Below are 24126 nucleotides of genomic sequence, written 5' to 3' on the forward strand. Positions count from 1 at the left end.
TTGCACCAGTAGGCAGGATAAGAATGTTGATTGGTATTAAACTTTCAAATTTATAAAATAATGGAATTTATTTTTCTGAGTAATCTTACAATGATTTGAGTTTGAAGGGACCTTTAAGATCATGTAGTTCCAATCCCTGCTATAGGCAGGGACACCTCCCTCTAGACCAGGTTGCTTACAGCCCCATCCAGCATCTTTTGAACATTTCAATTAGAAGGTATTAATTAGCAAAATGCACAACAGATTAAATCCCTCCATAGGCCAAGGCTCAGGGTGCTGTTTTATGTATTTGGATCGAGATAGATTAGGGAGATATATTTCAGCTCTAATGACTTCCAGTTTATGATGATTTCTTCTAAATAAATATCTTCTGTTTTTATTAACAGAAACCTAAACCAGAGGCAGTTCCTTGTTTTGGATTAAATCAACTCTTTGGACCGCATAGATGTAAGTACAATAATAAATACAAAATGCAGGCTTTTTTGGTTTCTTTTCTGATCCAATAAATGGTTTTCTCATCAACACGGGGATTAATTCTGTCCCCACTCATATCAAGGAAAGCTTTGCTATTGAACGTGATATAGAAGGTCCTCCTATGACAGAGACACAGGGCAGGTGGCACCAACCCAACACCCTGCTGCACTGCTTGTGGGCTGGTGGCACTGCCTTGGGTTTTGAATCCTCAGATGGGCTGTACCACTGTATTGCTGAGTTTTGCTACCTGGTGTGGCATTTCATGTGTGTGTGCCTTCTCTGCTGTCCTAGGGTTCACCCAGTGTCAAGATAGGAAGCTGGTTTCCATTACAATTGCCAAGTTTGGGCTGTGCAGAGCCTCCCCTGCCATCATGCCTGGGATTAAATGCAACTGCACTGCTCTTTCCAGCAAATCCTCTTTCCCTATTAGAAAGAATCACAATTCTGCCCTGGAACACACGTAGATGGGGAAGCAGAGTCAGACATAGGCACATCTGGTGGCTTCTTTACCACCTGGCTTCATCCTCCTCTGGATCAGAGCTGCCCGCACCTCTCCAGCTGCCAGTTGGGTTCCAGTCATACCATCGGGCAGTGCCCGAAACTCACCTCCACCACCCCAACTCATCACCTTCCCCCTCTATGCTCTGCAAGGGGCAGCCGGCCACTTTGTGCTCGTCGTGAGCCCGCTACCATAGCTGTGGATGTCAACACACGTTTTTTTTTCCCCGAGGAAAGAGGTGAAGAAGTAAGGGCCGTCCGGCCGCTGTCCCGAGCCCGAGCAGGGCCACGCAGGGCCGGGAGCGGGGCTGAGTCACCGGCGATGCAGAGGGGGTCTGCCCCGGGCGGGGGGAGCCCGGCGGGGCGGGCGGGGCGGCTGACGTGTGCTCCGTGAGTCAGGGTGATGCTTGTCCACGTGTCAGAGCGATTTAAAAAGTTTGGGCAGGGAGCGGGAGCACGGACAGCCGCGGGCAGGCAGAGCAGGGCACCGCGGGCATGGCGCAGCTCTGCCAGCAGCAGCTCCCTGCGGCCATTTCCCCGCGCGGACCGGGCAGCGGTGGGGGGCTGCCGGGGTCCCCGCTTCTCTTGCTTCTCTTCCTCTTCGCCTCCTCCGTGCGTGTCTGCAAAGGTGAGGAGCATCTCCCCGCAGCCCCATCCCTGCAAATTTGGGGGGCGGAGGGGTGACCCCGGCATCCCCGCGAGGGGACAGAGGTCCCGCGAAACCCAAAGCCTCGCAGCGCTCCGTCGGGCTGCTGAGCGGGGTGGCATTCGCGCGGGGGATGCGGAGGTGCCGAGGCCAGGGCCAGGAGGGGGCTGGTCCCAGGACAGGGGGTGGGGTGCGGATTGGGGCTCCTCCACCTGCCCTGGGGATAACTCCGTCCCGGCCAAACTGCGCTCCGGTAAAAGGGGGGGAAAAGACTATTGGTCAAACTGATGTCATCGTAGAGTTTAGTGGGGAAGGATGAAGCTGATCAGCTACTTAAACACGGTTATCTTTGATCTCACTGGGAGTGCTGTGTTACACCTGGAAGCTGCTAGTTCTATACAAGGGAGCACTCTGTGAAGCGAGAGCAGCTGATGGGCAATGTAACAGAACACCCTGCCTTGCCTATCGCTTTGCCTGTGCTGCTGTCCCACTCTGTGTGCACGGAATGCTTACACCTTGTGAAGCACTTTACATCATCTGCTGCTGTGCATTGAGCAGTTCTGCTTGCGTGTACTGTGGATGAGCAAGTCACTTTCAGTTACTTTTTTGTTCTGAGTATTTTTAACACACTGCATACTGTATTAGAAATGAATTCTGGAGATAGGAGAGGGAGGAGGGAGAAATGAGGAGGGTGAGGAATGGCAGCAGCATGCCACATTGTTCTGCTAGAAATGACCGAACCTGGCACCCTGCTGCCCTGCAAGAAGTTGAGGTTTTTAGCAGCTGGCAGAATTGAACAAATGGTCAGCATCAATCTTGTAGGAGTTCCTCCTCTATGTTCTTTTTGGTTAGGATTGCTTTCCCGAAGAGCACTCTTCTCCCACCATGGCTACATTGCGTATCTTACCAGAAAACCTGTGCACGCCATTGTGCAAATTACTGAAGCTCGTGTGGATTCAACAGCATTCTGGATGGAGTGAGGGAGAGATGCTGCCTAGCACTGCTGGGAGCTCACAAAGAGGGACTGCACCTGCCCTCAGAGTTCTGTGAGTGAGCTGAGAAGGGTTAAGGAAATCTATGAGGTGGTGAAATAATTCTCTGTTCAAAAGTTTTGTTTCACAAAAAAACCTACTGTGTAATATTCAGGCTTCTCTGCCTGCTGCTCCACAGGCTGTTGGATTCCCCCTGGAAATCCTGGGGAACCAGAGGCTGTGGGCAGTGACAGACAGGCAAAGGTACAGCACAGAGAGTCGTCATGGTGCACTCATGGCTACCAAGGCACCAGTCCCAGGCGACACTCCAACCTGAACACTCTGAATTAAGAACAGAAAACAACAACAAGGTAAATTAAAGGTAGCACCTTTATTTGGAGTTGTTCCTTGAACTAAAGCACACATCAAAAAAGCACGGTTTTCACTGAAAGGCTGCCATGTAAACCTGGCAGAGTTTTCAGAAATAAGCAATTTCTACACAGTATGAAGTTAAAACCCCCCTCTATCATTATCCATGCTGGTTACACATCTCAAGCCTGTGCCAATACCAAAAAGAGCTTTTGCAACTTTAATGCTTGGAAGTTATTGTTGTTGCTATTTGTGGTACTTGAAGATGCTGGGCTCACATCCTGCTCACCTGGCCATGCTCATGAAGACTACCTTCACCTTTTATTTATTTAATGTGGTACAATTCTTTGGGGGGAAAAAAAATTGACCACAGGTAACTATGGACTTTCTGGGAGGCTGTAAAATCTCTGCTCACCAGAGATCAGTAAAAACAGAGCATGAACTGCTGGGCATGGTCACAGGCAGCAACCTTGGGCACAGGGATAAACTGGATGACTCCTGGGAAACCTCACCATGCCCAGAGCAGCAAGTTTCCTTGGGACTTGGGACACTGCTTTTTGGCTTTGCAGTAGGTGGGTGCCACAGCATGTTCAGAGTGTTTTTATTTCCATCACTGCCATAGGATACTCACAAGAATGACCCCTGCTGCGCAGCATCACTAAGCAGTGTTTGTGCTTCCAGGTGTTCCGATGCCATCCCAAGTGTTGGAGGCAGAGCAGGAACTGCAGCTGTGGAAGGAGGTGAGCTCTGCGGGCAGGCTGGCTCTACCATGGCTCTAGGGGGAGGGCTGAGAGTGTCCTTGCCAGCTTAGCCCTGGTAGGACAGGGATACAAGTTTAACACTATTTCTAATTCCAGGCTTTTCTGTGGTCACGCTTTCCCTCTTCACACTTTCTCCTGTATGGCATTCAGGTGCTTCCTCTTCCAGTCCTACTTCTCCCACATATCTCTTCTGATATTGGTGAAGATGTGAAACACGTAATTTTCCGGATTTCTGAACATTATCCAGAGACTGGATGTTGAGATTTCATTCGGGGAACAGACTGCTTTGGCTCAGTGGGAGCTATGTTTGGTGACAGTTATCCTCTAGCTGTCATTGACCAGGACGTTGCTGTTCCTGGAAGCTGTACAGTGTTCCAGTTGATACTTTTATAGTTTGTGTATGGTAGACACTAACTGTTTCAACTCATTCAATCAGTCTCTGGCTTCTTCCATTCTGCAGACAGGGCTGGAACACAGTATTCAATCACATTTTAGCATTTTAATTCACTAGGTAGAGGGTGACATCCCATTGCAGTTTGCCTTTCTAACATTTTTTACCAATTGCAGCTATAACTTTAATTCTCATCTCTGAAATTTAGTCCAGGATGTTACTTGTTGGCATGAACTCTTTTGTGCCCTTTTGGAGCAGATGGAGAAGCAGAGCATAACACGGAGAGAGGGTTCAGCTTGCAAGTTGTGTTCCCTGCCATTGCTGTAATTTTTCAAGTATTCTGTTGATATTTAATTTTGTAGCTTCTGATAACATTAGAAAGCAAGTGACTCACCCTGGGTACAGCTGCACAGTGTAAATTTCTTCCTTACTGTCAGCGCATTTTGGAAGCATTGACTCAACCACTGTCATGTTCCTAGCACAGCACTTGAACAAGCCCTGGTGGTATTTTGCTCCTGGGAGAAAAGTGATCTCTTGGGAATCCTAACGGCTACAAGGAGTTTGTGAAAATGAGTTATTTAAATTCCAGACTGAAAACCTGCTGTTTTATGTGTTTCTGCATTTATTGTTGGGATTTGTTATTTATAGCATTGGATTAAGGTCAGTGATTACTGAAGGGAAAGGCAAGGTTACTGTTGATTTCAGTTAACAAAATATACGCGTATGGACACTAAATTCTGTGTAAAATTATGTAACATGAGTGGTGTAAAACACTGCTTAACAAGAATAATACAGGACTAGGAGAGCCTTAAGGTCTAAGTAAAGAGAGTTAGATGCATAGGTACATACTTCTGCTCAGCCTGGCGACAAATCCGTACTGGAGTTCCTTGGAGTTTTCTTCCCTGCTTGTTATTTGAGTAGTTGATCATTCAGCAGAAGCTCTGCCTCAAAATTAAACTCCTATTTTCCAGGAATGATTCTGAGTGCATAAATAGTGGAACTTTCTAACATCCTTCAATTTCTTTGTTATTTAACCAGCACGAAATAACACACACGCTTCCAACCTCAGGCCACATTTCTGAGGAAAGAGAGAAAATTACTGAGAAGATGCATCAAAGGCAATAGGAACTATTAAATTCATATATGCATTTTTAAAAATAAATCAGCACGAACTGTGGCTTTTCTCTAGCTCTTGTTTTTCCCATGCAGGTTTTAGCTGAGAGATATACTGCCTTGTATTTATTGAATACAAAGAAATCTCTGGATTATCCTGCTGTTGAATTATGGTGATCGCTAATAGTTCCCAATAATAGTGGGAGCTAATAGTTCTACAACTAAAAATCAAGTAAATAAACCAACAAATAAATAACAACAAAGAATCCCTCACTGAGAAGAAAAAGCAGCTTTTTATCTTAGGCTTCTGAAATGAATTCAGTTTGGTTTATGTCCTTCACCGCAGATTTCTCCCTTTACATTTTTTTTTTCTCTGAACTAATATACTAGAGACAAACAAATGCAAGATGAAGGAAAAAGAGACAAGGGAGGTTGTGTTACAAACAAAAACTACATGAGGGGGGAATCCTGTGAGCTATTAGCTTTCCACTCTATCTGAAATGCTTTTTCATAGCCTGTCTCTAGAGAAATGCATCATCTCTTGTCTTGAAGTACTGATAAGCATTATTTGTTTATTGCTTTTTTCATTGAGTGTTTTCTTCACTAAAGAGTGCTCTTTAGGGCTTTTACATACAATAAAATCACAAGACCCATTGCATTGCCCGCTTTATTAAATAACAAAACATTTTGATGCAGTCTGTGAACAAGACAATGATGGCACCTCTTCTAACAATAATGAACGTTCAAAGGAAAAAAACTGGTGCATATCAGATGGGTCACAAAAGATACAATTTAAAACTTACATAATGAAAAGTTAAGCTTTCCTCCCCCCCCCCCCCCCCCCCATTATTTTTAAGCTGTGCTGATTCAGTTTGAGCTCTGGAGACATTTTCTCTTCCTTACAGAATACATTTAGCTCTCAGCTGGGGTAAAATTTCTTTCATGATTTCAAGTGTTCTTTATTCCACTTCTTCTCTTTCCCTGATTAAAAGCTCCACTGAAAATAATTTAGTACAGTGGGATGCTTTCATTTGGAAAAAAGAATATAGAAAGAATATAGAAAGAAAAGCAGGTAGAGGATGAGTGGGAATCACTTCTTTGTTACTTCTTCCAAGAAAAGATCATGATAGTGCTAAATGAAGTGAGCTTTGGAAGGACTGACCAAGACAAACGGAAATGGTATTTTGTGGAGTGTTTAGAAGAGCCTTACCATAAGGTGTTGTAGACGCTAAAAGTTTACAGTGGTTCAGAGAGAGATTGGTCAAATTCACAGAACAGAAATCCTCTGAGCTTCATTACAAATCGCCTACATCCAACTCTATGTACTTGCAATACATTTTGCTGTTGGATGGGGAGTATGGCTTCCACTAAACCACAGGTCTCTTCTTAGGCTCTTCCTCAGGTGCTGAGGTTTGGCCTTTTGGGGGAATAAGACAAAGAGCTAAACAGCCAGGGGGGTTTTGATATGGTTTTAAACAAAATCTTGTAAGGCTCCCCATGTGCCAAAGAAATCGTTGCGAACCTCAGACATAAACTGCTTGGTGACTCACACAAATTGAGTAGCATGCGTAAGAGGTGCTGGCACATATCATCATCACTCAAGAGATGTGTGGGTCATACACCTGAAGGGATGTCGGAATGCAATTTGCAGAGGAGTGTTTGAGGACTGAGCATTGAATCACTTGCAGTAGCCTTGTCATTTTCTTTGCCATTTTGTATAATCCAAAGATATCACAGAAGGTATTGAAGTTTATAGTCCATGCCCCAGATACTCACAACATGTCTTAGCTGGAGACAGTTAGATTTAGTAGGGACACAAGTGGTATAAGAGAATACAAGACGTGATAGCTGAGATCAAGCACATATATATGTGTTAATTTGGTGGCTTGCTTTTTTTTCCCCTTGAATTCAAAATATTTCGTGAACATATATATAAGTATTACTTCTGGAATTTGATGCAGGACAACCTTGCCATACCTTTGGCTGAACAAAATACTTTTAAGAATACAGTTATTTAACTTGTTTACATTAATTTGACTTAATGAAAAAGGACTGTGAACTTTTACAGATAGACGATGCCTGTTCTACCTACATGTCCACAGAATCTCAGCCTCAGGTGAGACAAAGAAGGGTTGCTTTACTAATTATGGTATTTATTTTACAATAAGAATGAAAGTGTGATACCTGAGTTCATGTTTTCCTTTCATTAGGTGTCCAGTACACTGGAAGAACTTTGTTTTTTGATCATGGGATTTCTCCAGAAGCCACAGGTAACACACACAAAAGACTACTTGGCAGTTCTGAAGCAAGATCTCTCAGTGCGCCAGCGCCTACAGTGGATTTTGAGGATCCAGTAAATCACGTGCCAGTCAGTGCTGAAAGTAGCATGCCAGTTCTTACTCTGAAATGTCCTAATATAGTGCCTATTAAGGACAACTGGGAGACTCCACCATTTGTAAAATGATCTCCAGCTTGGATACAAGGTTTCAGCTGGTTTTATTGCTCTAGATTAGAAAATTTATGAGCTCTGAATGGGGTAAGAAATTTACTGATGAGAGTCTGCTGCTGTCACTGCCAGGAAGACAACAAGGAGCACCCACAAAACCCATCAATTCTTCTAATTGAGAGTTATCAGTGCTTTCTACAGGTTTTCAGAAGAGTAATTGCATTGATAAGCAAAGTCGTACAGTAAATCTGTCGAGGAATAATGATGATATTTCAATCCAGTACTGAAAAGTTTGAAACATCATTTCAGCTTAGAGTAGACTGAGGGGTGGGCTCATGGCAGCCCACAGCTCCTCACAGGGGGAGCGGAGGGGCAACACTGATCTCTGTGACAATAATAGGACCCAAAGGAACAGGTTGGGAATGGGAATGAGCTGAGTCAGGGTATGGTCAAGCTGGATGTTAGGAAAAGGTTCTCCACCAGAGGATGGTGGGCATGGCACAGGCTCTTCAGGGCAGTGATAACAGTCCTGAGCTGCTGGAGTTCTGGGTACATTTGGACAGTGTTCTCAGACACAGAGTTTGAATTTTGTGTGGTTCTGTATGGAGCCATGGTTTGGACTCGGTGATGCTTGCAGGTTCCTTCCAACTTGCAGTATCCTGTGATTCTATGAAATAAAATCATCAGCAACTTCTTTTTTAACAAATAAAAATCTCTCTACTGATTATTATTCCCACAGGATTTAGATGAAAAAGACAACATGAAAAGGGTAAGATTTCTATGTATGCCTTATGATCACTCTAAAATTAATAAGAAAATCCTAACTCTTTTGTCCTATTTTGTAGTAAAACCTCACTTTTAATTTTTTTGAACAGTTCTTATTTCATTATTCTAAGACTCATGACTCAGGAAACTCAGATGTCAGGGTAAGTGGCCTAGCACCTCCATGTGAGTACACGTGTGCCTTTAAGTAGCATCAAGGCGATGTTCCTTTCCTCAGTAGTTTCTGCAGCTGTGATGGCTCAGACAGGAGGGTTTCAAATTTTATATACAGGCTGTATTTTAATAACATGGGAGACAATCACTGATGATATGCAGGTGTGCAAACGGAAAACAACACATATCTTAGTCTTGTAGAAACAACATTTAAGAATAAGATAAAACACTTGCTTCTGGTAATGGAACATAATAGCCAATGAAACAATCCTGATTCATAGAAGTTGAGAACATGACCATCAATTTTAAGAAGCATTTTTATTAATTAAATGGTTTATTAATTATTAATTAAGTGGTATGTATCTATTAGTGCATATCACAAATATCTATCAGGCGAAAGAGTATGCAAGTCTCATTCACATTTTGGAGTACACTATGAGAAGCATCATGATTTAAAAATAGTCTAGTATTTCTGCTATAAAAATATTCTCAGCAGCCAGCAAATAAATCATGTGATCCACTCTTGCTTTTAAATTTCAGTCATCATCTGTTGTTTCAGCACATTTGTTTATTTTTGTATGTATGCTGTAGGATTTTGAGAAAGTTAAACATACATGTGTTTGCTCATTTCTTAACGATCATTTTTACATGTTGATGTCCATCGTTGCCTTGTTCATTACATTCCTTCAGAAATAGGCTATATATTCCTTGGAAAGTGAAAATTTTCTAAGACTCCTGAGAGTACTGCTGATGTTGCGGTCAATATTTTCACAGCAGAGCTTCTCTGGAGCTTTTAATGGTAATCAGGGCACTGGGAAATTAGCTATTTCTATTCCTACTCTTGCTTAAAAGGTTACTGTATTCCCCTTCCTCTCCATCCTGAATCTCTCTCCACATGCCCGGATGATTCTGTGCTACCAGTTACTGCCTTACGGGACTTAGGGCTGCACACGTTGCCACTGTGCTTCCCAGGCTCTTTGTGAGCATACAGCATCTCATCAAGGACAGGGGATTCCAGGATCGGAGCTTGTCTATTATGGAGAATGACCAGGGCCACAGTCACAAATTTTACTTCAGAATGGATCCCTCCTGCAAACTGTTTTCTAGTTAAAAATCATTTTTCTTTCTATGAAATAAGTTAAAGTAAAATGAATTTTCAGTACAACAGAGATTGAAGATGTTAACCTCTGCAGCAGCTAACCGTAAGAAATTAAGGATAGTGTATGTGAATGTTCTCTGTACCACATAAAGAGGCTGATCAAGGCCTGAATAACTGCAGTTACTTGGGGAGGTCTGTAAACAGTTCTGATCTCCAGGGAATAAAAGTGAGGATGTATAGCTTGTCCCTCCATCTCCTTGCAAACCACATTCCATGCAAATACACATGTATGTTCCTGTTTGTTGTCAACTCAGAGTGTTCAAAATCACGTTTCTCAAATAACATCTTCAGTCCTTGGTACCCACTGGTCCGTAAGCCACAACTGCAGGAAGAGATATTACTTTTGCATCATAAAATCAGGATTTCATTGTTGCTCATGTGTCTGTGTTCATGTCCTCTCAGTCGTCTGTCCTGCATCCTTTGCTGCAACTCGTTCCCCAGCTTAATGAGAGAAGACTGAAGAGATACAAAGTGGACGTATGTAATCTTAAACTGTGCATGCTTGCATTCTCATATTAGGCAAATCATTAGCACACCTAAAATGTCCTTGTAGACCCTCCTATTCAAAGCATTTTTATTTTCAGTGTTTAGTGTCACGCTGATGTGTTTTCGTTAGAAATGTGCATTTTTTTCTGTTTTTTAATTAGTGAAAAATGATCCTGGTGAAACATAAAGTAATAAATGCTTAGCATAGAATATTGGTTCAACACTGAGCCTACATTCAAACTGGGCTGAGTAGTTGCTTTATAAAAAGAAAAATACTTTCAGATTATCCATACATTATATTGCAGTTGAATTGTACTTTGTAGAAAGGGCTCTTCTTTTTCCCTCCCCATTTGGAATTCAAACCATATTCACTCCTTAAACATATGTTATTTATGACATACAGAGCTAAAGATTTCTAAAAAAGTACAAGCAATATTACTGTTCAAGTTAAGGTGCAGATAAGAAAGTCCTTTCTTTGTTACAGTTTCTGCCCAGCGTCTTAGTTTCCTGAACAATAAGCTATAGAAATGGGTCTTTTGAGAAGAAAATGACTTCTTTTTCTATGGTGCTTTTATTTTTCTTTCATTCCCATATCCTTTAGTGGATGTTGAAGTGCTATTGAATTACTTTATGGTCTGATCTAGCATCAGCAGAAGCAAAATTTAAGAAAAGGAATACATCTTCTGCCTTCAAGTAGCATATACTGAAATAAGCTTTTGATAAAATAGGTGGTAATCAGAGGGACACAAAATTTGGAACATTTCTTATTTTGGAGTTTGCAGTTTGAAAATAAAGAGTGAGCAGTCACTGGCTGTTTTGCAGATGGAAAAGCAAAAGTTTGCTTTGAATTTAAGGTATTTTTCTATTACCAGCGAGTACAAAATCAGGTTCCTATTTTAAAAGGTGCAAAATAACTTCACGCTCCCATGAAGTCAGCTAAGCAGTTCAATAAAGTTTAACCCTTCCATGCTTACACATTATTGAAATCTGGAGGCACTGTAAAACTAATTTTCCATAGAAAAACAGCTTATTTGGGAGCAAAATTTTCACATACAGTGAAATAATAATTTAGTCGTTTCCAAAATATCATCAAATTTCAGTGTTTTTGCTGCAAATGCACTTTCAAATTTCAAAAATGAAAATTAATGCTGTATTAATGCTCATCTCTATCATACAGCTATGAAAAGAATAGAAAAGTGCAGAATAAGAATCTTTATAAGAATTCCAAAAGTTCACATAAAGTATAGCAAAACCTAAGATCCATATACTTTCTGTTTTACATCAATTTCAGGTTGCTTTTCCCTTAGATTCACTGCAGACTATTGGTTATTTTGACCACTGTTCATGCTTATTTTCTTCTCCTGACATAATACAAAAGTGGAATACAGAGGTGGACCTATCAAGATTTGATAGTCCATAGTGGAGTCTGTATGGTGCATTGTGGAGGTTATGTCCCTGTGTAGAGATTTTATGTCTTTCAGATACATGTGCAGTACACAGGAAAAAAAAACCCAACATCTTTGTGATTAAAATGTATTGGACAATTATTTTTGCTTAGTAAAATGCTGTCTCTCATCTTGATACTTGATAAAGCTTGAAAAGTTCAACAGTGAGGAGGTGTTGATGAGCTACAACGAAATTGTAGGTTTAGGAGGTATATTATATATAATATATAATATATAATTGTAGGTATAGGAGGTTTTCTTTTTTTGAAGAACCATTCAGAAAATCACGTAGCCTGTGGCAGTGTTTTGTTTTTGTTTTTGTTTTTTTCTAAGCAATTGCTTGGATGATATGTTAAGACAGAAGCTTAAGAGCATACCTCTTCCAACTATTCATTGTTGTATATTGAATCACTTAGAGTATCATCTTTTGGAATTGCACATAACAAATTAGTGAGATAATTAAGGAACTATGCCAGCTGGATTCAGCAAACTCCTTAGTTTTTACAGCGAGGAAAGCTTTGCACAGACATAGTACCACACCACTGTGTACAGTGTGTACACCATTGTGTAAGAAGAGGAACAGATATCTATGCTTACAGAGCCTTCTTTCATTAAGAGACAGTGAGTTGTTTTGGAAATTCTTTTATTAAATGTTTCTGATCCACCCTGACCCGTAAAGGGAGAAATAGTCCTGTCTAATATTGCTCAGATCTTCTGGGTCTTTCCATTTCCTAGTTTGTGACTTGTGGAGACTGCTGATCTGGTTGTCACAGAAGCTTCATTAATCATCAATATATTTTTTCGTTTTCCATAATCTAACATGGGGACAAAGAGAAAGCAATTATTTTCTAAGAAAAAATAACACAGGTAGAAAAACAAATATGTTAAATGTAAGGCACTCCAAGTATCTGAAAAGATTAAAGCAAACAAACAAACAAAAAAAACTTGCAGAACTCCATTACAGATGCATTTTTATTAAAAAAAATAAAGCTGATAATATTTAAGGGTTTATAGGTCTGAGATAGGTCTCTCAAAACTACGTAATGAGAGAAGGAAGTTGACAATATAAATAAAAATCACAGGTGTTAAATGTACAGCTAAGAAACTGAGCATAATGACATATCTGATGAACTGATGTCAAAATTAAAAGTGAGACTCAAAAATGATGTATAGTTTAAACCTACTTCCTTTGAAAGTTTCCTTGAAGCCATTCCCATGTTTGTAAGTGATGGGAGCCATGCTGCTTCACACAATTCTTACAGTGTTAGGATAGAGCAAGCAGCAATTTCTGTCTATGATTACTCTGGTTATGATCATAGCCTAGGATATTACACAAGCTCAGTTTTTAATTGAGAAAAACTATCATCACTAAGAGAGCATACAGTAAATACATTCCATCTAAATCCTATGTGCTGCTAAGCTCAAGATCTGAAATATTTCATTTCTGAGTTGGTCTTTCCCTCCCTCTGCAAGACAGACAGACAATGAAAATACTGTGATTAAGCTTAGTATGTTTTCTAATGAATGTCTCATTAAAGCAGATGGATACTTAATTCTGTTCTCACTATTTTCTTTACTGATCTTTTCTTTGCTCCTTGCTGTACAGATTAGTAGCAGCTGTTTCTCAATGTGTACAACATGAATAGGATAGAGTATGATAAGTATTGGTCTTTTCTTTGGGAATAATTCTGAGAGGGGTTGTCAGGATGTACCTCTGGGATCAGTCTGGGACCTCAGTCCCTGGCTGGGCCCAAATACCTTTTTTTAAGCTTTGAGGACTTGATGATCTTGAAGGTCTTTTCCAACCTCAGCAATTCTGTGTTTTTTTCCCCATTGTTGTCCTTCTATGAGGTACAAACTATTTCATGCATAGAGACTCCAAGACTATGGGACCAGTTGTGTTTTTGTGATGAAACCTGTCAATAACAAAGACTAATTCTAAAACAATCTAAAATGAGTCAAAACTCAGAGTGGATTTTGGCCTTCATTCATGTGTTTTCTACAATTTCTACGTGAGAGCATGAGCTGCATACAGACATATGTACACAGTATGTTTTAAGGGGCAAGACTGTATAGTAGTACTGAAGAAATGTCTATTATAAGTACATAAACAATATCTTTGAGGGGATTCATTCACAAGAGTTGGTATCATCTAAAATACTATTTTTTTTTTCAAGGAGGATCTTCAAGGAGCTGGAGGGATTCAAAGCAGAGGATACTTTTTCTTCAGGGTATGGTTTGTTCTACTATTTTTTCCTTTATTTTTACTCTCTAGGCTGTTTACCAAACAAAAGGTAGAGAAATTAGTGGAATAAAATGAAAACTACTGTGTCAGAGAAAACTTGTCTGTTAAGAGTCTTCTGCCATAAGCGATTCCATTAGAAGTGTTCATCTTTGCAGTAGATGAGAAATGCAACTTCCAGTGAGTTCAGTTACGTATAGCACAGACTATATGCTTGTAAAGTGATCAGGATAACAGAACCAGATTGAAACTTCTTGGCGATACTTCTAGTAAGTTAAGATATCTTATGTCAAAATAAGAATTTCTCAAGTCTTTAGATTATTTTTTTTAGGAGTATATAACCACTGTGATGGAGACTTACAGATGTCTCTGGCTACATAGGGCTTGAAACAAGGTTAGTGGTATCAGGATGTGTGGGACTTTGTTACTGAAACCAATCAGTTTTCTACAGTGTTTATTGGATGTTTGTCTTTCAGCCACGTAATGGGAAGAGATCAGTGGATTTTCACTAAGGAGGTATTTATTTAACGATTTCATCATCACCTGTATTGAAATTACTTTATTTTTATACAAATATGCCACAGTATTTACGATTAGAGTTCTGCAGACAGTCTTCTTTGAGATATGCTAAATCCACGTATCTTTGTTTAAAGTGAGTAGAAGCTATGGATACTCAGTTCCCAGAAGAGAGAGCAAAGTGTTTCTGGAAGCAAGAAATGGAAAAGATCCCAGATCTGTAGGCAGTTTAAAAAGTTATCAATGACAAATAAAAAGTGTATGTGTCAAGAAGTACCAACTCAACAACCTGCCACAGCGTGGGCATAATCCTGCTGCTCTTATTCTGAACTAAGATCTACCTTTACATTGAAATTAAGTGTAGACTTCACATTTTACTTTAAAATCATTCAATTCTTTGGACAGAAAAAAAAAAAATAATCCCATGCTAATGTTATGATGCTCTGTTTTCTAATGTATCTTACACTTCTGATGTATTTTAAGTATTTTGCTCTATACCATACCTGTAACTAAAACTTTTTCTTATTTTTCAGGATTTTAGATTCCTGAAGTAGAACTTACACTGCAGGAATGCTGCGTATGGACATAGGGTTCTCCTCACAGAGATAATTCCTTATTAATGTACAATTAAAAATCACTAGAATGTAAATGCTCTTACATAAGATTCACTGAAGAATTCAAATGTTTCTTTACTTCCTTGATTATATTAAAAGCATATTAAAATTATTTGTTTCCTACTGTTATGATGTTTATAACTGTGTCTAATGGAACCACAAAAAAGCCTCAGTGTATGCATGCAAGAGATATTGTCCCCAACAACACTGCAATGTCCATTTATTTGCCTGTACAAATAAAGGCACTGAGAGAGTTGTTTTAATGTGAATGTTTGCAACGTAGAGTATCATTTTTTTTCTTCTGAATATTCTTCAAATTTCTCATGTAGTCTTTATAATGGCTGCTTACTTTATTTTGTATTTGAGACGGCATTTTTTTTATAACGATGCAAATTTATGTAGTGTTACATTTGCAAATTATTATTTTGCTCTCATATTTACTGAAAATGCACATTCTTTCATTACCTTGGTATGAGGAAGCTCAATCCTACAGAAAAGACATACACTGAAGCTAAGCTTTCAAATGCCTTTTTGGCACTAAGTCCAGTTCTTGTCATACTTTACTTCATTCAGGGTGTCTCAATAGTGTTTCACTGTCAGAAAAAAAGAAAGAAAGAAAAAAAAAGAAGCTCCATTAGCAACGAATTGTGTGTTTTGGAGAAAATTCTTGATTTTAACTCAGCTAAAGCATTATGAAAGCTTTTGTGGTGTTATTATTTTTTTTACCTTTTAAGAGCAGTGATACAGTACGGCTCTGATTCAGAAGACTTCATTACTTACATTCTTCTAGAATTAAGGTCTATTGAGAACATAGCTGGTTTTGGTGTAGTTTTAAAGAAATTTATACAAAAGAGTAAGTTAGCCTCTCTGTCTTCCAAGCTTTTCTCACCAGGGATTGGCAGAAATATTTGAGGATATTTAAAGTAACTAATGGGGAGCTGTAAGAAAGAAGGGGACAGACTTCTTATTAGCAGCTGTTGTGACAGGGCAAAGGGAAAAGGTTTCAAACTAAAAGAGGGGAGATGTAGATTGGAGATAAGGAAGCAGTTTTTTTACAATCAGGGTGGTGAGGCACTGGAACAGGTTGCCCAGAGATGCTGTGGATGCTCTGTCCTTGGAGACATCCAAAGTCAGGCCGGATGGGGCTTTGAGCAGCCTGACCGAGCTGTAGGTGTCCCTGTTCGTTACAGAAGGGGCTAAATGGCCTTTCTGGGTCCCTTCCGATTCAAACGATTGTATAAAATAGCAACAGTGCAGACGAGGGCTGCTGTTGACACTGGCTGGTCACACACAGAGTGAGCAGACCTCAGCACCCCTCCGGCTCGCCCGCTTGGGTGAGCAGCCGAAGGGCAGAGCTCTGCCTTTCCACACGCGCTTCGCCTACCCCCGCCTAACCCCGCGCCGTTACCGGTGCACCGCGAATCTCGCTCTGCACCAGCTGCCTCCCATAGAGATACATGGAGGCGGGGCCGTTAGAACCGGGTCCTGCCCCAGCCGCCGCCGTGAGGAGCCATGCAGGTGAGAGTGAGAGCGGGGGCCTGAGGCGAGCCGGGGGAGACGGAGAGCCGCCTTGCAGGCAGGGCGGAACAGAGCGGGGGCGGGCGGAGCACTGTGTTCCCATGGAGGGGGGGCTCTCATTGCCCAACGTGGGATCTTTTGTACCCTCACTGTGCAGCAGTCAAAATTCGTATTTGATGAAGGATTGAAAGCTTGCAATGAGACTGACTGTAAGGATATTTTATAGCGTTGGGGAATTACACTGTAGCAAAACCTTCCTTTGGGTTTTTCTAGACCCATGATCATCTGATTCATTACTTTGTACACAGAGCTTCTCTTTTCTTTTTCCTTTTTTTTTTTTTTTTTTTTTTTTTTCTTAATGGGTTACATCCACTACTTTTCAGCTTACTTTGCTCAAAGAATGAGCAAACATTGCTTGTTTTAACTTTATTCACGTATGAAAACGTAAGCAAAGAATTAAGTTTGCTAGTGTACTTCTAAGACTTAGCAATAAAATCAGCTTCTCAGCAGTAGAACGCTGCAGAAAATACTTCTCCAAATAACATGACTGCTTATTATTTAATGGAGTTGGCATTCCTAGTTCAGAGCATGGACGTCTGAGCGTTGCAGAAGGAATCAGTTAAAATGTTCCAGTACAAAATCCCTTTCTCTCAGCAATAAGCACTAGATGTTTGCGAGGCCAGAGTGCTGCAGCAGTAATGAGCAATGGCCCTGCTGAGCCCATGCAGGATTGATGCAGGAGCTACCATGAGCTGCTGACATCTCCTTCCCACTCCAGCCCTGCAGAGCATCAGTTCCTCACCCCTGCCAGAAGAAACTGGGGGAGGTAAAGGCTTTCTTGCAGACCCACTGTGCTTCCCAGGGAGATATAGCATGATGCTCTGTACTGTCTATGGGAACTGCTGAGTCACAGCCTGAACCTCTGATTGATCACCTGAGGCGAGCCATGAGTCAGCCAGAGGAGCACAGGTGAAGGCAATTCACCTGTGCTGCCGGAAGGAGTGGAGCCTGGCTCCACCTCTCCTAGACCTATTTAAGAGCTGGCTATCAGTTGAGAAGGGTCTTGTCTGGAGATTCCCTCTTCTGGTGTTTTTTTTCTAGGTGAGCCTAGCATATGGGTAAGCTTTCTATTTATTCTCTCTTATTATCTTAGTCTACTTTGCCTAACTCTTTTGTTCTTTTTGTGATTATAACATCTTAATATCCATTGATTATACACTGTCTTAGTGGCTTTCCTATTTCTTTACATCTGAGATGCAGAAGAACTTGTTTTATCATTACAAAATTCCTGGGAGCATGTATATCTTAGCATTTGCTGTGCAGTACCATTAGAAGATACCATTAGAATTGTGTTCATGCTAAGCTCTGTGATTTGTTGAATAAAAACAAGGCAGCTGCTGGCTGGAAAGGCAAATATATCACTTGCAGGCATAGTAATGATATAATGCAAATCTTGGATGTTTCCTCAGGTGACCTTTTTGTAATGTAATGTTTGTTCATTTGATGCTGCATTATTATTATTAATGCCATTAAATATTTCTGTTACATAAAAATCCAGTCAGGCATCTCTTCATGGAGGTTTTCAGACTGTATTTCAAGGCAAAAAATACCACAGAAATTAACAACCTGTTTTAAAATCTGCCTAGCATTTCTAGTCCTTGTGAAAGATGTCCTTATGTGTTGCAACCCAGTTAAAATAAAGATTCTTTTAATGTGATAATTTGAGAATAAATACAGCCTTATAAACAGATGTGGTTCCTTTATCTTAATGGCTTAATTAAATTACTATAAATGTAGGCTTAATACCTACAACAGTCATACACTATAAATAAGGTTATGTTGACATATTAACAATAATCATTCATCTAAAATTTAAAAGTCCTTTTTTCCTCCTTCATTCTAGCATTCTAGTCATGTTTTTGTATGTTTATACAAAATGTCTGTAGTTTATTCTCACTAGTAACATAAAAATACCAATACAAAAATCTAGCAGTATTTGTTTATTTAAGTAAGCCATTGGTGGTTCTGGGTTTCTGAAGCAGGTTTCCACGTGTCTCCTAGAAAACTTCAGCAGATGTTTTGGATACTGATTTCTTTGTCTATGCCTACATTTTGAGGGATTTTTCTTTCCCATTTTCTTCCTGACTTTTGCTTAGAACTGAAAAATGACAAATGGAAAAGCATAGTAGAGAATGGTCCGTGAAAGTATTGCAGTTACTCTAAGTAATGACTTCCAGTTGTTACATCCTTAATATGTGCCAAAGTGAAAAACGGCTGTGCTTGGTCAAAATCTATCAAAAGACTGATTTTTCAATTTAGTTTTTTTTCCATAATACCAAAACAGGACCCAAATGAAGATACTGAATGGAATGATGTATTAAGAAAGTTTGGAATTCTTCCTCCAAAAGAAGAGCCAAAAGATGAAACTGAAGAAATGGTTTTATGCTTGCAAAAAGAAGCAGAAGGTGAGTCGAATTAAAAATACATGCTATTAGAATAACAACATTTGGAACGCAGATCTGTGTAGTGTGAGGTTCATCTCCATGGTGGGAATCATTGCTGCTGCAAGGGCCATCCTCTGCTATCTCTTCCAATCAAAATTAAGAGACCTTCATAGACCACAGATCAAAAGGAAACAAGAATGGAAAGAATATAATCCAGCTTGTTTTCCCTCAAAGCAGAATCAGTTAGAAATATCCAATTCTGAGCAAATGTTCATTTAATCAGAATTCTAAAAACTGATTTTTCACAGAGGCCATGAAAAAAATGTCTTTGCTTTCTTCACAGATACCTGAAAGTACTACAGAATTATTACTGCAGCTTCCATAGAATCATGGAATGGTTTGGGTTGGACCAATCCAAGACCATCCAGTTCAAAATCCCCTGCTGTGAGCAGGGTTGCAGCCCATTAGATCAGGTTGCCCAGGATCTCATCCAACCCAGCCAATTTTTTTCCAGCCTTGACTTTCTATAATTCCATTTGAAGGATAGAAAGCATTAAGGTGTAGGAAGTGGCACTACAGACTAGTGGACTGGTTTCCACTACTTTCCTGCAGGCAAAGATTTTTGCATAGAGCAACAAAGGCTCTTGCTTAAATGTGCTGTAGTAATTCTCACTTTCTGACAAGTTTTACCCTTGAGCTGAAAGGCAAGTTACAGCTCATTCAGTTTTCAGATTCTATTGAGTTCTGCTCACTATTTCAGAGCAGAGAAAGTTGTGTCTTCAGTACGCAACTTCTGCCAAATTCTCACAGGCAGCATTTATCAGGGTATTGTTTGTATAAAAGTACAGTTAAATACACTAAAATAATAAAAAATATGTTAGCGTGACATACCACTGCGTACTGCATCATTTTAGTTATTGTTATTGAATGATTTGGGTTGGCAGGGACCATAAGGATTATCTAATTCCACCCTGCCTGCCACGGGCATGGACTAGATCAGGTTAATCCAAACCCCGCCTAGCCTGGCATTGAACAGCTTCTGAAATCAGCATATCTCTTACTTTTGTCAATTCCATGTCTGTTTACTAACTTTCATGCATTTAAGATGTGCAAGCACTTTAGAGAACAAAACTAGTGGGTTGTTGGTGTTTTTGTTTGTTTATTTGTTTGTTTCTAGTGAAACCATATGAAAGAATGAGTCTTGAAGAATTAAAAGAGGCTGAAGATGACTTTGATGAGGCTGATAGGAAGGCTATTGAGATGTACAGGTGTAGTAAGATATACTAAGACGTCCTTTCATGACATACATATACTGTTCCTAGGCATAACTGTAATACAAACCAAGTTCTCACGCAGCTATTGAATAGTATACCAATCTGTTCATCATACCATGAGGAGTTAGTGTTTTCTGGCTTTGAGTTCAGAAAACTTGGGTGGCTTGTTTAGAGACTTAATAATTATTTCAGTTGTCTTGGACATTCACCTGTGTATTTTACAGGGTACTCTGTGATATTCTGCAGAGCTTAACACTGTAACTAAGAAAAATCAGGCATAAACAGTTCAGACAGAATAAAAGTGGGAATGTGATCAAAACATTTCGTCTAAGATTCTACCTATGCTTATTGCTTTTGTGCTGTTAAAATAACTAAAATCTATGCATTTGGTAGTAGATTCACATAGAAAGCTTATCATTCACATAATTTAGGGAAAGTTATGAATGTAAATTACGTTGTGTTTGTTGCCAAAGTATAATAATGTTGTGCATACATTTAGTCTTGCCATCCAGTGGTGGCTTTCAGTCAGTAAAATTAATAGCTTCTTGTAGTTCAACGCATCTCAGGGAGGCATTTTCATTTTCTACTCAGCAATTATTTTTATAGATGAAAGCTGCCATCTACTGGTTTTGCATTCCAATTTTCATGAAATATTGTACAAGTGTGGTATCGCGTTCACACGTTACGTACTGGTAGTTCATGCTCAAATTACTGATGTTCAGAATGATGGAAATGATTTGTACCTGTACAGTTTTTGTGCTTTTTCTCAGATGATTAAGGTGCTTTGCAGTGTGTTTCTTTAAGTTTCCCAAAGTTGATGCTGATATAAAAACTTCCTTAGTTTTATGTTCATATTCATTAACTTTATTCATTAACTTTATTCAATAAGATTAGCCTAGAAACCTTTCTAGCTCTGAAATGATACTAGAAGACCTTGAGCCAGAGTATTGCTCAAAATGGGTTTTTAAAAGGAATTGAGCAGAATGTACTAGATATTATTAAAAATGCATTTTAAATGTTTCAAATATACTTATTTTCCTTACTGCTTTCTAATTAGGCAGCAGCGCTTGCAAGAATGGAAATGTCTTCAGAGGAGGCAAAAGTATGGGGAGCTGAGAGAAATCAGTGGAGAGCAGTATGTTAAGGAAGTTACAAATGCTCCTGAGGATGTTTGGGTCATAATTCATCTTTATCGGCCAAGGTAATTACTTTCTAGTTTAAGGTACTGAGTACATCAAAACAGGGAATTCAGCTGGGGGTTACACAGGAATACCAAGAAAAATGAAACACAGCAGACTATCAAAATAGCAGTTGGTTGGAGGCAGTGGAAGTGATTCCATTGAGCATGGGGCCTCCTTGATTTTTTTTTTTTTAATTCACTTTTAAGATTAGTTTACTTTGATCATTTGTGTGAAAGATTCCTTTTGCTGTATATGCATATCAACAGGTACTAAGTCTCAGAGATTTCCAGATTTCACTGAAAGTGTTCTTTACTTTCTGTTCTAAGAGAACTTTCTTTGAAGCCCCACTGCTCAGCAGGAGGCCTCTCACAGGACTTTTCTGTTTCTCCTATAGCAAATCAAATACAGCAGCACTGGAAAGTCTCAATTCTGAAAATCCAGGAATGCTGAGGGAATTTCTTAGTTCAGCAGTTGCCCAATATGTTCAGTAATAGTAGCAGAAGTTGTGACAGAATGAAGCAGAAATTTCAAAGGGCTGCCAAGATTAGCTCACCATGTGTTAACAACTCCATCAGGTGTTTTGCAGAAGCACTGTGAATAAGAATGGAATGTTCAACATTTGTTTAGATTCAGACCAGCTTTCAGCTTTCTCTTTTCCTTCTTTTTAAGTACGTTGGGAGGAAGTTTATTTGATTCCTTTCAGTTGCCAAGAATTGAGCATTATTTCCAGGAGCAACAAATAGGGCAACAAATCAAATGAAATTGTTCAAATTGCAGTAAATTAAATTTACAAACCTGAAGAATTAAAAAAAAAAAAAGCATCTTTTCTTCCTCTTCGTTGTTTTTGTTTACTGGAGAATCACTTCTTTACTTGTTCGTTATACAGACGAGACTGTGAGAAACATGTTCAGTTCCTTAGGACTGAATATGAGATGTCTGAGGCGTAGCGAATAAACAGATCCCATCCCCTGACTGTAACCGCACGTGCTTTTGGCCACCAGGGGGCGCCCGTAAGCTGTACCCGCTGGCGCTTCGATCCCTTTCAGCCAAGTTCCCGACATGTAAGCGGTAACCGGGCAGGAGGGAAACAAAACCACCGCGCTTTTTTGTTCTCGTCATGGAGGCTTACGTGGCGATTGCACAGCAAATACTGTGAAAGTAATGAGCAATCCCGTGGTGGTCATATGGCTATACAAGGATTTCCCTGTCGTTTAGCTTTCACTAAAAGAGTTAAATGTTAAATTGAATGCCAATTCAAGTGAAACACGTATCATAGACTTAAAATTTCATCTAAACCTGCAATAAATGGACAAGATAGGCTTTCAAATCTTTGCATGTAACAAAATTGAGGTACAGTGCTTGCTTGAAGCACCTGGTAGCTTTACTGACATGTTCTGGGAACTGTGCCTATTACATGCATTGAAGGTCTTTATTTGGGCAAATCAAAGTGACCTTAGAAGCAGCTAAAAATCTGTGGTGCAAACCTAACTACAACATGAAGAAGAAACAGAGTAAGCCAAAGTGCACTTTTATTCGTCAAAGGTCTAATTATAGTAGGGTTAATTATTTATACATCATTTATACTGCAGATATGATCATGCCCTCTTTTCCTAGCATCCCAATGTGCCTACTAGTCAATGAACATCTCAGCCAGTTGGCCAGAAAGTTTTCGGAAGCCAAGTTTGTCAAAGCCTCTGTGAACAGCTGCATCCACAGTTACCATGACAGGTGCTTACCCACAATACTTGTATACAAAACTGGGGAAATAAAAGCCAGGTTCATCGGGGTAGCTGAATGTGGCGGGATGTATCTTAAAGTGGAAGGTAAGAGAAATACTTCTGAATAATTCACTTACTGGAGAAGAATTATGTTGTTTGTAATCGTTAGATCTAAAGATTGCTGCTTAAAAGAAAAAAATAAAAATATTTTTGTAGGAAAGTCGACAAAAAGTAAAGAATAATTTATGTAATCCTGCAGTGCTAAGAATTTTTGGCAAGCATAGATGTTTTACACTAACACAGTTAACATTTAACAGCTTTTTCTTGCTGCTGAGATAGAGCTTGGTTTATAAAAGCCCTTAAGTGAAAATGTACTGCAATCAACAGCATAAATTGTCATTTGTTGTTACAGAGCTTGAATGGAAGCTAGCAGAAGTTGGAGCAATTGAAAGTGACTTGGAAGAAAACCCCAAAAAGGACATTATAAATATGATGACATTATCAATGCAAAACATTTCTGTTCATGAAAACATCAATACAAAAAGCAGTGATGTACTGAAACCACAAATTACTTGAGGATGAGTTTTCCATGTGGGTAACCTGTTCAGATTCAAACTAGCACAAATGTAGCTTTCTATTGCTTTTGAAAGTCTGAAACAATAAAAAGGGCGTTTGTTTCACTTGTTTTTTGTATTTGATTTGATTTTGTTTTGAACTAACGTAGTAAATTAAAGTCCTGCCCGGAGATTGCTCCTGTGGACACTGAGAGCCTGCATTCTTCTCTTCAAACAAATTGCTCAAATGGAAGAGGAAGGAGGCTGTTAGCAATTAGGATGCAATCCATACTTATTCCTCTCTTTCTCTATCAAGAGGTGCGTGCTTGACTCCTTTAATTCACAGTGAAATGACTGCAGTGGGATTCTG

The 24126-nt window shown here is 39.7% G+C and overlaps 2 protein-coding genes across 2 annotated transcripts; both read left to right on the forward strand.

Moving 5' to 3' along the window:
• Nucleotides 1-1467: 1467 nt before the first annotated feature.
• On the forward strand, nt 1468-14449 carry NMU (neuromedin U; the record flags this gene model as incomplete). Its single annotated transcript, XM_079534131.1, has 9 exons — nt 1468-1600; nt 3640-3698; nt 7292-7339; nt 7434-7493; nt 8409-8438; nt 8545-8595; nt 10167-10241; nt 13873-13926; nt 14414-14449. 9 exons carry the CDS (start codon nt 1468-1470, stop codon nt 14447-14449), a joined length of 546 nt encoding a protein of 181 aa, XP_079390257.1.
• Nucleotides 14450-16524: 2075 nt separating this feature from the next.
• On the forward strand, nt 16525-23778 carry PDCL2 (phosducin like 2; the record flags this gene model as incomplete). The annotated part of the gene is made up of 6 exons (XM_079534132.1): nt 16525-16725; nt 18930-19050; nt 20207-20297; nt 21361-21504; nt 23099-23307; nt 23615-23778. The coding sequence occupies 6 exons, from the start codon at nt 16525-16527 to the stop codon at nt 23776-23778; spliced, it is 930 nt and encodes a 309-aa protein (XP_079390258.1).
• Nucleotides 23779-24126: the final 348 nt, after the last annotated feature.

The sequence above is a fragment of the Tetrao urogallus genome (genome assembly GCF_951394365.1).
Source record: "Tetrao urogallus genome assembly, chromosome: 4".
In the NCBI taxonomy this organism is placed as follows: domain Eukaryota; kingdom Metazoa; phylum Chordata; class Aves; order Galliformes; family Phasianidae; genus Tetrao; species Tetrao urogallus.